Below are 15,608 nucleotides of genomic sequence, written 5' to 3'. Positions count from 1 at the left end.
TAATGGATGTTGATAGACAGGAAGTTGAATGGATGTTGATAGGCAGATTGTTTAAAGTGCCCATATTATGACTATTTTTCAACAAGTTAAAATAGGTCTATGAATTCCAGAAAACATGTTTCTGAAGTTGTTTGCTGGAAATAGCTTGTAGGAAAAGATTCTTACCTACCTCTAGCTATCTAACAGTGGAACTTCAGTAGCCTACAACATAAGCTTAGCTATCTCACCTAGTTGTAGGAAATATGTAAGTGATGGAATTAGAATGAATGCCATGAACAAACAGATAACTCTTACACCAACCTTATTTTGTGCCTTTTATTCACGTTTGTTCAACGATTTAGTAAGTATAAATCCTTTTCCCTGCCCACTTTGATGCAGTTCCATAGGTTTCCATTATATTCACGTAAAGTAATTGCCCTAAAAGGAGGTGGTGGGTGGGAATATTTAAATGTTTCGGCTTGTGACGTCAAAAGCCTTGCCGATTTTGACCAGCTCACCCTGGAGGCTGAAGGCAGGATACATCCAGAAACCCTTATCTCACTCAAAACAGCATGGGTGTTTTTTTTTCCAAGTTTGTATGCATGCGGAAGCACCAGAGACACACAATAACACATCAAATCCCAGAAAAAGTGATTTTTTCATAATATGGGCACTTTAATGGATGTTGATGTATAGTTTAATGGGTGGATGAGTGAATGGTTTGAAGAGGATGAATGGATAGAAAGTTGGATGGAATGTGCCTTATATCCTTGTAGAATGGAGACACACAGAGAGAGTTGGCCTAGTTAAGCAGAAAGCAGTTGATACAGGTGCAATCAGTTTAACTGGCCCTTTGATGGGTCCTAGTAGTGAGCAGCTGGAAGTTGATACAGGTGCAAATCAAGTTAATTAGTCCATTGTGATGTCATAGTGCTAATACAAAGTCTATGGGGAAAAATAAGCTTGTTTTTTATTAATAGAGTATAAAGTTTACAAAAGTGAAAAATACATTCCCCACGTGTCCTTTTCAAGACCTACATTACAAAGTTTGAACGAAGTTTCTACGTTAAATGGCTAAAGCTGAATTAGACGCAGAAATTTGGTGGGAAGAATAATAATAACTAGAAATGCAATTCCAAGGAATTACCAGTGCATGAAAATGCTAAAGTTGTGATGTAAAATATCATGTATAGTTAAAACAGATAATACAGAGATGGTTACTACGGTGATGCTAGGATAGACATGGTGGTTGCATAGCTTAATAAAAGTTGATAGTTTAAAAGTAAACTGTTTAAAAGCTGAATGTAGATAGTTTAAAAGTTGTTGATAGACAGTAGATAGTTTAAAAGTTGTTGATAGACAGCTAGTTTAATAGATAGTTTAATGATAGTTTAAAAGTAGACCGTTTAAAAGTTGAAGGTAAATAGTTTAAAAGTTGTTGACAGACTGGAAGTTTAATGAATGTTGATATTCAAATAGTTTAATGGCTGTGTATAGGTAGATATTTGACGATAACTGAAAGTTGGAATGGCTCTAATGTTTGCTAGCAGTTATGCTAAGATTTTTAACTATGCTAACCATGCTACTTAGCTAATGTTTTATAGCAGTGCTAATAATGCTAACATGCTAACCATGCTACTTAGCTAACTTAGCTAACGTTTTCTAGCAGTTTAAGGAATGTTGATATTCAAATAGTTTAATGCCTGTGTATAGGTAGATATTTGACGATAACTGAAAGTTGGAATGGCTCTAATGGTTGCTAGCAGTTATGCTAATATTTTTAACTATGTTAATAAGCAATGCTAACATGCTAACCATGCTACTTAGCTAACGTTTTCTAGCAGTTTTGTTAAACATGCTAACTATGCTAGCAATGTTAACATGCTAACTATATTAACCATGTGACTTAGCTAACCTAGCTTATCATTTTTAGCAGTTATGGTAACTATGCTAATTAGCATGCTAACAATATTAACATGTTAACTATGCTAATTATGTGACTTAGCTAACCTAGCTAATCATTTTTAGTAGTTATGCTAACTATGCTAACTAACATGTTAACTATGCTAACCACGTGACTTAGCTAACCTAGCTAATCATTTTTAACAGTTATGCTAACTATGCTAACATGCTAACCATGTTACTTAGCTAACTTAGCTAATCATTTTTAGCAGTTTTGCTAAAAATGCTAACTAGCATGCTAACTATGCTAACCATGTTACTTAGCTAACTAAGCTAATCATTTTTAGCAGTTTTGTTAAAAATGCTAACAATGTTAGCAATGCTAACGTGTTAACTATGCTAACCATGCTAACTAGCTACAGTGGGTAGGAGTCATAGCTGATGACAAGTAACAGTTACAATGGCTGAACAGTTTAAAAGTTCAGTAGTTTAAAGGGTTAAATTGTTTAACAGTGAAATATTGTAGTGAGGACTTTTATTTTGAAACAGTTTTTGGCAGAGGAAGCAGTTGAACAGGATGTGTAGTCTTAATAGGGCCAGTTTGTATGCTTTAAAGGTGCGATTTGTAGGATTGTTACCGAACGTTCTGTTGGCCAAAATCAAAACACTGGTGAACGTTCTCAAGACTACCAGACGCGAGCCTCTTCTGGGTTGCCAGATGTAATGAAGACTTAGCTAACGTTAGTTGACCTGCAGCTGCTTTAACGTTTCTCCAACCATGACCCAGCTACACATTACGGAAACAGTGAAAACAAAAAATACCTCTCTAACCAACGTAACATATGTAGCTGAAGTTAGCGATGCAGATGAAGTTTAGCATAGGCTACCTGTTGTGGAGAAATATGGCCAGCTCTGCGTCAGACTTGATATTCTTTGTTTGACGAAGACGTCACCATCTCAGGAAGCTCCTCCGATGTCCACTTAATTTGTTTCTTGTTTTAATTTTGGAAATTTGCCTGCCTCTTATAGGCGTTCATGACTACAACTGACAGCTGTTGACAGTTGGCCTTTGCTAATTTGGCAACCCAAATAGGAGGACGCGCTAGCCCATTATTAATACGCTATTCTAGAATTAATCGTTCAAAACATAAACGAAAATTCCAAGAGATTCCGCCCCGAAACTGATTTTTTTTCATGGGTTTTACGGGGTTTCACGGGTTAGAGTAATGTTGTCAAATAAGCCATTACTTCAATTCATCGTGTTTCCTCACTCTCTGACAACATATGGTGATCATTTTTGGAATGGTTACAGTTTATTTTCCATTATTTCCTACATACTGGACCTTTAAGCCTGAGACTGGCAGTTGATCCAGGTGGCCTGGCCACCTGGCAGAAGATTCTAATTGCTGTGATGTCATAAAGGGCAATGTTAAGTCAATGGGGAAATTTTGATAGTTTTTAATTAATAGTTTAAAAAGTATAAAAGTTACAAAGATGAAAAATACAAAGCCCAGATGGCGTAAGTAAGACCTACGTAACAAAGTTTGAATGAAGTTTCTACGTTAAATGGTTGAAGCTGCATTAACTGCGTTAGAAGAAGAAGAATAAGCAGAACAAGAAAACGCAATTTCAGGGAATTACCAGTGCATGAAAATGCAAAACATATGGTGTGAAATATATTGTTAAAACAGATGATGTGCTAATTGGCAACCAACATGATGAGGTTTAATGTAGTTGGAATGACTGGACCAGGTAGATGATGTTTAATATAGTTGGAATGACTGAACAGTTAAATAGGTGGATAGTTTAAAAGGTTTAATTATTTGCTAGGTAGATGAGGTTTAATGTAGTTGGAATGACTGAACTAGGTAGATGATGTTTAATACAGTTGGAATGACTGAACTAGGTAGATGAGGTTTAATATAGTTGGAATGACTGAACAGTTAAATAGGTGGATAGTTTAAAAGGTTAAATTATTTGCTAGGTAGATGATGTTTAATATAGTTGGAATGACTGAACTAGGTAGATAAGGTTTAATTAGAATGACTGAACAGTTAAATAGGTGGATGGTTGAAAAGGTTAAATTATTTGCTAGGTAGATGAGGTTTAATATAGTTGGAATGACTGAACTAGGTAGATGAGGTTTAATATAGTTGGAATGACTGAACAGTTAAATAGGTGGATAGTTTAAAAGGTTAAATTATTTGCGAGGTAGGCCTAGATGAGGTTTATTATAGTTGGAATGACTGAACAGTTAAATAGGTGGATAGTTTAAATGGTTAAATTATGTTGTGGAAAGAGGAAACAGTTGAACAAGATGTGTAGTCTTATTAAGAGAATGAGACTGCATGCTTAAAGCCTGAGAAACTGACAGTTGATGCAGGTGGCCGGAACACCTGGCCTAGGATTCTAATTGCTTAAGTGCTCTATTATGATGTCATCAGCCCATGTTAAGTCTATGGGGAAATTTTGAAAAATACAAAGCCCCCATGTCCTAAGTAAGACCTACGTAACATAGTTTGAATGAAGTTTCTACGTTAAACGGTTGAAGCTGCATTAAATGCGTTAGCGGAAGAATAAGAATAAGAAGCTTAGGAAGAACAGTACAGTGCATTTTCATGCACTGTAATAAGAAAAGAAAAGCATTTCCTGAAGGAAATACAGTGCATGAAAATGCAAAAAATATAATGTAAAATATCATACAGAGTAAAAACAAATAATGCAGATATAGTTACAATACTGTTGCTAGGGTACATATGTTGGTTATTATGCCAAATTAAGTGGTTGCTATGCTGGTTGCTTCGGTAATCCTTTTGATTGCTATGGTGGTTGCTAGGTTGAAGTTGTGGTGGTTGCTAGGCTGTTGCTAGGGTATTTGACATGGTTGCTAGGCTGTTGCTAGGATATTTGACATGGTTACTAGGCTGTTGCTAGGGTATTTGACATGATTGCTAGGCTGTTGCTAGGGTAGTTATGGTGGTTGTTATGCTGTTGCTATGGTACTTGTGGTGGTTGCTATGCTGGTTGCTAGGTTAAACTCACTGGTTGCTATATTGGTTGCTAGGTTGTAACTGTGGAAGTGGTTGCTAGGCTGTTGCTAGGGTATTTGACATGGTTGCTATGCTGTTGCTAGGGTACTTGAGGTGGTTGCTAGGCTGTTGCTAGGTCAGTTGTGGTGGTTGCTATGCTGGTTGCTAGGTTAAACTCATTGGTTGCTATGTTGGTTGCTAGGTTGTAACTGTATAAGTGGTTGCTAGGCTGTTGCTAGGGTATTTGACATGGTTGCTAGTCTGTTGCTAGGGTACTTGAGGTGGTTTCTAGGCTGTTGCTAGGTTAGTTGTGGTGGTTGCTATGCTGGTTGCTAGGTTAAACTCATTGGTTGCTAGGTTGTAACTGTGGAAGTGGTTGCTAGGCTGTTACTAGGGTATTTGACGTGGTTGCTATATTGGTTGCTAGGTAGATGAGGTTTAATAGTTGGAATGACTAAACAGTTAAATAGGTGGATAGTTTAAATCAGTGTTTTTCAACCACTGTGCCGGGGCACACTAGTGTGCCGTGAGAGATCATCAGGTGTGCCGCAGAAAATTACCCAAATGTCACTCACTGGTCCAGAAAAGCAACTGTTGCATCAAAGAATTTATAACCACATGCCCTCATTGATTGTATGATTGCACTATGTGTGGTATGCAGGCATTGTACAACTGGGCCCCCATATCCAGTATTCACAGAATCATCACATATCCAGTTCATAACAACAATTAAATTATAGATATAGTCCCCTACAAATGAAACAGAGGGCGCTTGTTTTATTGAGCAGGTCTTGCATAGAAGCCATAATAACGCCATATCTGTGTATTATTTTAAATTTTAGGCTATGGTATGTTTATTTTTTCTTCACACAGGATGTTAGTGTGCCGTGGGACATTTTAAGTGTCAAAAGTGAATAGGTTGAAAAACACTGGTTTAAATGGTTAATTATTTGCGAGGTAGGTGAGGTTTAATGTATAGTTGGAATGCCTGAACAGTTAAATAGGTGGAACAATAGAGTGCATTTTCATGCACTCTAATAAGAAGCCTAGGAAGAACAGTACAGTGCATTTTCATGCACTGTAATAATATTAAGAATAATTCGGATAACAGTAGAGTGCATTTTCATGCACTCTAATGATTGTTCACAATCTACTTTACCACTACCTGCTAGCTGACAGCTGAAACTAACGCCGCAGGGCAGGTTGTCTACATCTGAGCCCGCTAGCATAGCAACATGCTAACACATTCGCGCCGCGCACCAGAGCGTTTGAGTGCACACGTACCGACACGGGAGAGGTATGACTCAACTCGTGAAAGTTAAGGTAAGAACATGTATTACTACTGACATTGGGTGGCGTGTTCCTTTAAAGGTTGGATTTTTTTTCATTAAGGCATTAAGATCAATTTCCAAAAGATTATTTTTTTATTCCTCTTTTTAGTCAACTTTAGCATGGGGGTGTAAACGTATGCAACCCACTGTATGTAAGCTACACTCTAGCATGAAGGATGCAGTAGGAATTTATTCATTTATGCACCATAACCATGAAACCATGAACCATAAATGACAATCCACTAACAGTTAGTGTAACTCTTCTGATGACTTTGCATAGGCCATTAGGCTAATCAATGCATTATCATAGCCACTCTGTGGTCAACTGATGATCCCTTACAAAAAAAAACCCAACTACACTTAAGGGACAAACATGTGTTATGAAGTTCAATGCAGTAGAATACAGTTTGCCCCTAATTTCTGCAACAAAGGGCAGTATGTATACTTGCAGTGCAATTTTCCACGTCCAAAATACTGCATTCCAGCATATAACGGCAAGGAATTCCTAAAGAAACTGCAGTTATTGTGTAACAGGATGTGCTGCTAAAATCATACAGCTAACAGTGTTGCCAAAAGTTTTCAAGTTTATGCAGGTTATGCTTAGAGACCAGTTATAAAGGTTAGTTATAAAGGTTATGCTTAGAGACCAGTATAATTTGGAGCCAAGTTGTATCTTATGTTTTGTGAGATGAACCATGCTTTGTTCCCACGATGAGTATGTTAGGGATTGAGCATGTGCAAAATATCAGTGGTTCCATGGCACATATTTCCAACCTCAATGAATGCTTCTGAATGCTGTGGCACAACATATTCAGCATGTTTGATCTTAAGACTTCTTAAAGTCTTTATACCAAAGTTATCTCCCTTTAACATTGGTGTTATACATACTAAGTACATCTGAAAGCCTACTCTGTCACATGTCACCTGTATAACACAATTCCGTTAAAATTACATTAATATTTCATAAAAACTTAACAATTTCTTTGAAGTCACTTGATCAAATTGGCTAACTACAGCCTGAATCAATTTTGTAAACCGAAAGAGAAATGCTGGACTAATTCTAGACATTTCATTCATGTGCAACCAATGTACACAATAAAATCAAAGTGAATCCAGCAGGGGTTTTATAGTGTAAGTTCAACTAAAGAGCTTTCAAGATACTGGGATATAGGGTGTTTTAAATAACATTCTTATCACAAATTAAAATCATTAGGTATCTGCAAGGGACATGAGAAAACAGGTGCCATCCTTTATCTTGAGATCAGTTGCACGGTAGCATTAGGCCATCTACTGACCAATGTGCACAGTCACATCCTGTTTTTCCCCATGTATTACAAACAACGTAAAGTCTCCAACAGCGCCATGGCCATGCGTAACAACATGCTAACTATTGAGGTATTATAGTGGGAGAAAGCGTGTGTGCCATACTTTTTAATCTAAAGCACTGTCATCCTAACCTATAAATCAAATACAACATGCTGCATAGAAATAGACCACTCTAGAAACGACTCGAACATTTGCAACATGTTCCCATTATTAATCTACTGCCTCTCAGCAACGCCACTTGCGTATAGGCCCCATTGTTTAACATCCTTAAACAATATCAAAGGCAGGAATGCTTGGCTCCAGGGGGTTGAAGGAGAAGTCGTGGCGAAAGGCAGGTCGGCCTTGTTGTATCCACCACCTAGTGGAAACTGCGAATTGCTACAAGCCAAGCCCACCGCCAAAACAAAACAAACAAACAAAACAAACTTTCAATTAAACGTGTCAGTAGGCCTATGCTAATGCCCTAATGTAGTGTGTGGGGTTATATTAAATGTAACCCTTGCCCTCTAATTTATCTGTTGATGCAGGAGACCCGGCCATAACTCATTTCCTCTCTCTACTCTCCTCCCTATGGATATTGGTTGCAATCCAATGGCGTGCGTACATTTTAATATGATCTGAATGGCATTGCAATAGTCGCGGTGGCTGTCCGTGAGAGCAACAAACTTTTCCTGTCTTGACAGTGGGATGACCCGCTGGGTCAGCCAATCTTACGGCATTTTGGAACCATTGCGCATGTTCCCTGGATTCCTTGATGGCGGTGTGGTGGAATCGTGGGTTCAACTCAAAGCAGCACTCCCGTTAAAGTCTAGTGAATCGTGCAGCCCCACAGCACACGTCAGATTGAACGAAGGGCACCGAAATTCGAAGAATCGAAGAAGAGCGAGTGGATAAATCGTTTTCCTGTCGCTCCTCCTGAGCTATATCACATGAGAGCTCCGCCGTGCCAACTCGCCGCTCCTTTTCTTCACTCCGGCATTGCGGTAATTGAGCAGCACATTTTCTACATTTGCGTATTTTATTCACACATAGGAAATGTCTTGTCGCTGTCTTTAGGAGGGGAAATACACTCCATTTACTCTTGTCTGATAGTAGTATAATATGAAACGCAGCACAACACAAAGTAGGCAGCTATGTCCTCTTTCATGTTACTTTTGCGTAATATAGTCATATGTGGTGTAATTTTCTACCCTAAGCAATGCCGTCCACTAATAACTCGTCTCTGTGGCTTTCTCATGACGTAAGGCGCAAACCAGTTAGATGTGCATGATGTTTCGCGACAAGTAGCATGTGCTTGTTGGATGTTATTAGTTGAATGTCATTATAACGTTGGTTAGATTATTATCAAACGAATTTTAGTCTGCTTATTCTGCGGATCCCCGGGGCCAGTGCTAGGGATGGCCCGATGTGCTCGATGTAGACTACGTGGCACCGAGGTTGGTAAACACTCAAACAGGCATCAATGATGGAAGCTTTTCCTCAGATTGGGTGCTACTGACCGGCAGAATTCTAACCAAACAATCGTACAGCTATACTTGACTGAGTAAAGTTCACTAGCGCTAAGTTGTCTGTATGAGTGACTAACTTCGCCTAAATGCCTATGATGACAGTCAACCCTGGTGTGCATTCAATATAAATATTTGCGAGTGTGCAGAGTAGCCTAGTTTGGTTTATGCTCAGCTGACAAAAGATAAGCACACTTTTCATGTCCTTGTCGCCGCATCGAGCTGACGTCTAGCCCAATGGCGTAGGCTACTATGTAGCCATGATTGGCCTATGGCCTGTTGAAACGGAAATCGAGGTGGTGTTTAAAGATGCACTCCATCACTCGATTAACCCCTTAAAATAGTTCCTAACAAATGCGTTATTCATAAATTCACACAAATTCACATAATGTCTCAATGGCCTTGAATCAGCTTCATGCATCTGTAGCCCACTCCCTCTGCCTCATCAGTTGTGGGAAGCTGCCCCTGCCCCGACGCCGTGTAGTAGGCCAACGCAGTTTGACAACGTTCATAGCTAAAAATGTAATGATAGCCTAATATAAGATACGCTGACACGTTAGCTTGCATTCTCCTACCATTCTCCTGACAGCTATTTTTCCAGGAGTAATTTGGAAAACCGTACCTTGCAAGTCAGGTTCCATCCATTTTAGCGCTAGTGATATCTAGTAAAACCCAAGATAAAAATGGTCATGGATACTGTAGCCTACGTTAACAAGGTTTGAAAAGTTGTTTTTCATTTAAACCAGGTAATTCTACTACTCAACAGTCCTCGTCAAAAATGATCTGCTACCTACACCCTAATGATGCTGATAATATGGCAGGAGGCAGTTAGCTGTTGAAACAGGACCAGCCTGTGCACCAACACTGGAAGATGTTAGGCTGATTCACTGACCTAAGGCGGGACCTTTTTGCCGTGGGTTTTGTTTATCCTTGGGCATGGCGTTCTGTCCTTTTGTGAGGCCACGGATTTGGTTTGTGCAGGCTTCCACGCCCTGCGTTATAGCTGAAAGAGCTGTTCCGTCCGCAAGCCTCCCGGCCTTTTCTCGCCAGAATGACCTATTCTTCTCCTGCCTGACTCTTCCTTCCAGTCTGGCTTCCGTTGCCATGGGCACGCTGAGCTGTGATGAGACACCTGTCCTCTCTTTCGCACACTGTTTTGACAGAAGAACTTAATTTGCACCAGATGTAGCCTAGGCCTACGCCCGGTTAGAATTAAAATGTGTACAAAACGGATTAGGGGCAGGGCTACAACAATTAATTGTAATCAAAATTAAAAATACATTATACAGTCTAATTCTCCTTCAAACTTTACTAGGCCTATTTTCAGTTTGACTTAGGCCTATCTCCTGGCAGTAAACTAAATATCTTTATTTTTTTATGTGTGGACAAAACAAATTATTTGAGGACATAATCTTGGGTTTTGGGAAACACTGAAACTGTTTTTTGACTATTTTCTGACATTATATCGATGAATCAAGAAAATAACTGAAAATGGTCACTAGTTGCAGGCCTAAAATGGCCTACTCATTGATAGCAAAAATTCACTTTGGGACAGCAACAGTATTAAGCTAAGAGTGATTCTCTTTCATCAAAAAGTGTTATTTACAACCCTGAAGGTTTTATGTTGGGCAACAGCACTGGGTGTTAGCCCACCTACTTAACCTGCCAATAGCCTTTAAGTGTGAGTGTGGTACAAGTTGTAACAAAGTCATGGATTCCTGCAGCCAGCAGAGCAAGTACTCGACAAATGTAGACCCCCTCTAGTTCCCATGATTAAAGGCCTCTTCTGAGTAAGCACTTACAAATAGCCTTGTTAGCTGTAAATCTGTCCTCACTTGCTCGAGGTGATTTTGTAATCTCTTACCTCTATCTTGCTGAACACTACCTGGAGTCTGTAAGTAACCTAAGCTACCACAAGATACCACAGTTATTGGGTTCAAATGTAAGGTCATAATAATCAGGGCAAGCATGATATGTTGCATTCCATCAGTCATTAGCATAGGGGCTGTTCAAAGGTTTTTGTTTAGTCTGACAGTTGGTCTTTATATTTATGTTTTTTGTTAGTCTGTGTATGTATGTGTGCTTTTTAGGCAAACACTGTGTTTATGAAAATCTCTGTGTGTGTGTGTGTGTGTGTGTGTGAGACAGTGGTGACTGTGGCTCAGGGCAGCTTCAGTGTGGCAGCTGTTTGACAAAATGACACACACACACACACACACACACACATATAGAGAGAGACAGAGAGAGAGAAAGAGAAAGTAAAGAGGCATTGTGCCATACAGAATGCTGGAGCTGAGAGTAGGGGTGCCAGGCACTGTCAGAGGATTCTCCCAGAATGCCTTTGGGCAGTGCTGGCAGGGGATAGAGAGAAAGAGAGAGACTGAAAAACAGACCTCGAGACAGATTTGTTGCTGTCACTGTTGTTGCGCTGTACACCTGGGTCTGTCTTGTGTTGGACATTAAGGTTTGCCACATTAATGAAAAAACTACCCAGGAAGTTCCTGCAAGCCAGTGTCACAGATGAAAACATTTCAGTTCACTTCAGTGGACAGAACACAGATTGCTGGGTGTACCATTAAATGCAGTTAGAGAAGTGATACTTCCTGTGTCATAGTAAAACTACACATAGCAATATTAATACACAAACATCAATCCTTTATGTGTATTCTCATGTGTTGATTCACAGTAGGCCTTCAACAGTTATTCAATTTGCTGATTAGTTATCAACAGTTAAATTAATTGTCAACTATTTTGGTAATTATGAATCAGTTTGTGTCGTTTTTGAAGGAAACAACCTCAATTCTCTGATTTTACCTCCTTAAACTTAAGTGTGAAAAAAGAGAAAGAATCAAGGAAAATACAAGCCAGTCCGGTCAGTGAACAAAAGTGAAAAGCACAGGCTTAGTCAGCTGTGCTAACACACAGTGTTGCTAACAACAGAGCTGACCCTGCCATTCGCACTGACCCAGTGCCAGTAGCATCTGGGCTAGTTTCCATGGTTAATAGCCTGTTGATATCAGAAGCAGTCATTCTTACCTCAGACACTGAGCCTTGGCTTTGAGTGAGTGAGTGAGTGAGTGGTGTGTGTGTGTGTGTGTGTGTGTTGTGTGTGTGTGTGTCATTTCCTGACATTTTTATGCATTTATGGATAGCATGTTGGCAGGTGCCATTAGACCCCCCCCCCCCCCACACTTTACTCCAGGAGGTTGAGGTAAGAACTAAAGTGGGGGTGAGTGGTCATTTACTCCAGGAGGTTGAGGTTGAGGCTGTGCTGTTACTGAAGAAGCACTATCACCCAACTGAGCTTAGACTCAGACCGGAACTTTGTGTGTGAGTGTGTGTGTGTGTGTGTGTGTTTTGTTGAATGGTTATCTGTGCCGCTTGTTGATTTCCAGTGCTGTGTTTTGTGTGTTGCATGCATTCCCCCTGTTTGCACACTTCCTGTTTACAGCGCAAGCTGTGTGTGTGTGTGTGTTTGTGTGGTGTGTGTGTTATTAATTCCAGATGGATGAATGGAAACACTGCCATATGACTTCTAAAGAATCAGCATCTACACACACACACTTACACACATGCACACACACACACACACACACACACACACACACACACACACACACACACACACACACACACACTCTCACACAGATTGTGTGTGCACACATGCAAGAACCAGCTCTCCTACTTCCAGACACTCTGACCACAGATGTCAACACCAGACACAGATGCCAAATGTGAAATAGGCGACAGACTCTTTCACTGTCACTGAAACACACACAACGTCTGACACTCTGTTTCTGTTTACTAATGAAAGTTCAGTTAAGTAATATTCAGAACATTAGTCATTTATTATTTATGTATTAGTTGTGTATTACTGTAATCAGAGGAGTACAAAAAATGGGAACCGTGGTCATAGCATCAGTATTACAATGTTGTCATTTTGAAGCACAACACCTTTCTCTCCCTTTTGTGCTCTTTGTACATGGAGGTAAGATGTTTAAGGTCATAGATAAGTAGCCAAGTTATGGATGCTTCATTGAGGTGGTAGCCTATGTTTTTTTTACTTGACATCATGGAAGGGTTTTTAAAAGTCTCTCTCTCAAAACTCTCTCTGTCTGTCTGTCTGTCTTTCTGCCTGTGTCTCTGTCTCTCCTTCAGGAGCTGGTGTATGTGAGGGATGATGATGGACCAGACTCTGGAGGCGCCGCCCCTGCTTCCTGAGGTGGGCTTCCCACACATGCTCAGTTCGGACTGCATGCAACAGGTGAGGAGAACATGCCGATGATAATACATTTACATCACCCATAATGCCTCATGATTTGCTGATGCAAAGTGGTGATTTGGTGGCCAGCTTTGCATTGTCTGCCTGATGTGTTGCTGTGGTTTACTGTCTCTCAGTATTTTCTTGCTCTGTATGTGTGTACTCTAATCTGTATTCTGTATGTACCATATAAGATGCTGGTTTCCTACATTTCCTTCAGGATCAATCTTATCTATCTAGTCTTGCCCAGCAATTAGCTTAGCGGCAAACTTTATGCTGTTTATAGCGATTTATGCTTTGGGTTTAGCTGTCAGCTTAGCATCTGCACAGTGCTAATGAATGGCTTAGTGGTTAGGTTACTAAAGCTGTATGTTACTTGAGTGGTTAGCTCAACTCTCAGCGTTTGCACAGTGGTCAATGGTGGCTTAGTGGTTAGCTTTAGCTCTGACAGAGGTGGGCAACCCACAACTTCTGAAAGTGAAAAGTCCTGCCATGTTTTGGTCCTACCTGTGCACAGTCGATTTTACTAATTACCTGGCTGAAAAATCACGCTAGTTGGAATCAGCTGATTTGGTTGAATGGTTGGACCATAAATATGTGGTAGAACTTTTACTCAGTGAAGCCATGCTACCCACCTCTGCTCTTAGTGTTGGCATTGTGGTCAGTTGCTGCCTTTGTGATGAGTTTAAAAGCTCTTTATACTGGGTTAGAAGTTAGCCTAGCTTTTAATGTGTAGAACATTGGTGCCCTGGTGCTGGAGATGTTTGGGAGACTTGGGAAAGGGCAGGAGCAAGCAGCCGAAGAGCTGCTGTCATATGACTGACACACTAAGACCTTTAAATGTCAATATAGGGGAAATGTTTCATGGTTTATTAGCATATATCGTGACTGAAAGCTTCCACTGAAGTGTGTGTGTGTGTGTCATGATGACTAACATTCCCACATTCCCCATTTCTAGATATGAAGTTCAATTGTGTGTGTGTGTGTGTGTGTGTATTGTGACATTGTCTTTTCTCTGTTGAGAAAGTATGTGAACAAGCAGGCAGCTGTGTGTGGCCATTTGTGTGTGCGTGTGGCCCCAGCTTGTTCCTTGGTTCTGCCCATTGTGGACCACTGGGGTGTGTGTGTGTGTGTGTGTGTGTGTGTGTGTGTGTGTGCAGTACATACAGTACAATACATATGTGTGTGTGTGTACAGTCTACAATGTTGCCAAAGCGGTCTACAAAAACAGATTTGTATCAAAAGTAAATAAAATAATGATATAGGACACAAAACAGGAATAAATAAAATAAAAGACAATGGATGGATGAAAAGCTAAAACCAACAAATGAGCACAAAGCATGGGTCATTATATATTGCTGTCTTGCTTTGAACTTTGATCATTTTTACAGTGGGGTGGCCTCACTGATTTTATGTTGTCACTTTTCTTTTCTGGTATTTCTCTATCCTTCTTTCTCTCCCTCCTCCTCTCCTTTTTATCCTCTTTTGATCATGTTCTCTCTGTTCTGGTCGTTCCTTCTCCTCTTTGTATGCCTCGTTCTTTTCCTTGCGCTCAGTGCAGCAGTGTCTGCATTCCTGACAGCCTCACGGCCCGCCTGCCAGCTTCACTTCCCGTAAGAGGAGGAGAGACCAGGGGGTGGGGTGTGTGTGTGTGTGTGTGTGTGTGTGTGCGCATTTTAGGGCCGGAGGGGTTCTCTGGAAGTGAACACATCCGGAACAGAGTTCTGATAGCCTCGGGGGAAGGGAAGGGTGTGTGTGTGTTATTTGCGTGTGTGTGTTATTTGTGTGTGTGTGTGTGTGTGTGTGTGTGTGTGTGTGTGTGTGTGTTATTTGTATGTGTCCAGCTGTCTATTTGTGTGTGACCCTTGGTTTGCATGTGCATACTTCACAGACAAGTTCTGGTGGCCTCTGGGAAAGTGTGTGTCTGTGTGTTTCTGTGTGTGCGCATGTGCATACCTCACACAGAGTATTCCACTACATAGTGCCGTGAGACTCTGATTATTGCGATTGAGTTACTCTCTGTCTGTCTATGTGTCTAATAATATGACTGATCGCTGGTTCCAAATCTTTAGTGTTGACACATAGCAGTCCTGCTCTCATTCTCTGTCTGGTCGCTTCAGATGACAGTTTATGTTACCATGTTGTTTTTCTTAACATGAGACAGTATAATAAGTCTGGTTTGTTTTTGTAGTCCATGTAGTCATTGCACCTGCTTTTTAAAATATGTTTTGCATGATTCGTTTGAGAAGGTATATCGGAAGATTAAAACATGCCG

General features: G+C 40.3%; 1 protein-coding gene across 2 annotated transcripts in view; it reads left to right on the top strand.

Annotated features, from left to right (window-relative positions):
- The first annotated feature begins 7,936 nt into the window (after positions 1–7,936).
- LOC121693897 (fibronectin type-III domain-containing protein 3A-like) overlaps positions 7,937–15,608 on the top strand; it is a 28,969-nt gene continuing 21,297 nt past the window's right edge. For both annotated transcript variants that reach the window (XM_042073641.1, XM_042073640.1), the window contains exons 1-2: positions 7,937–8,550; positions 13,231–13,336. In XM_042073641.1, the coding sequence (XP_041929575.1) occupies positions 13,250–13,336 (87 nt within the window). In that variant the 5' untranslated portion in view covers positions 7,937–8,550; positions 13,231–13,249. The remainder of the gene's footprint in view (positions 8,551–13,230; positions 13,337–15,608) is intronic.

This window comes from Alosa sapidissima, chromosome 20, assembly GCF_018492685.1.
Source record: "Alosa sapidissima isolate fAloSap1 chromosome 20, fAloSap1.pri, whole genome shotgun sequence".
NCBI lineage: Eukaryota > Metazoa > Chordata > Actinopteri > Clupeiformes > Clupeidae > Alosa > Alosa sapidissima.
This window is presented reverse-complemented; position numbering and strand designations above follow the sequence as displayed.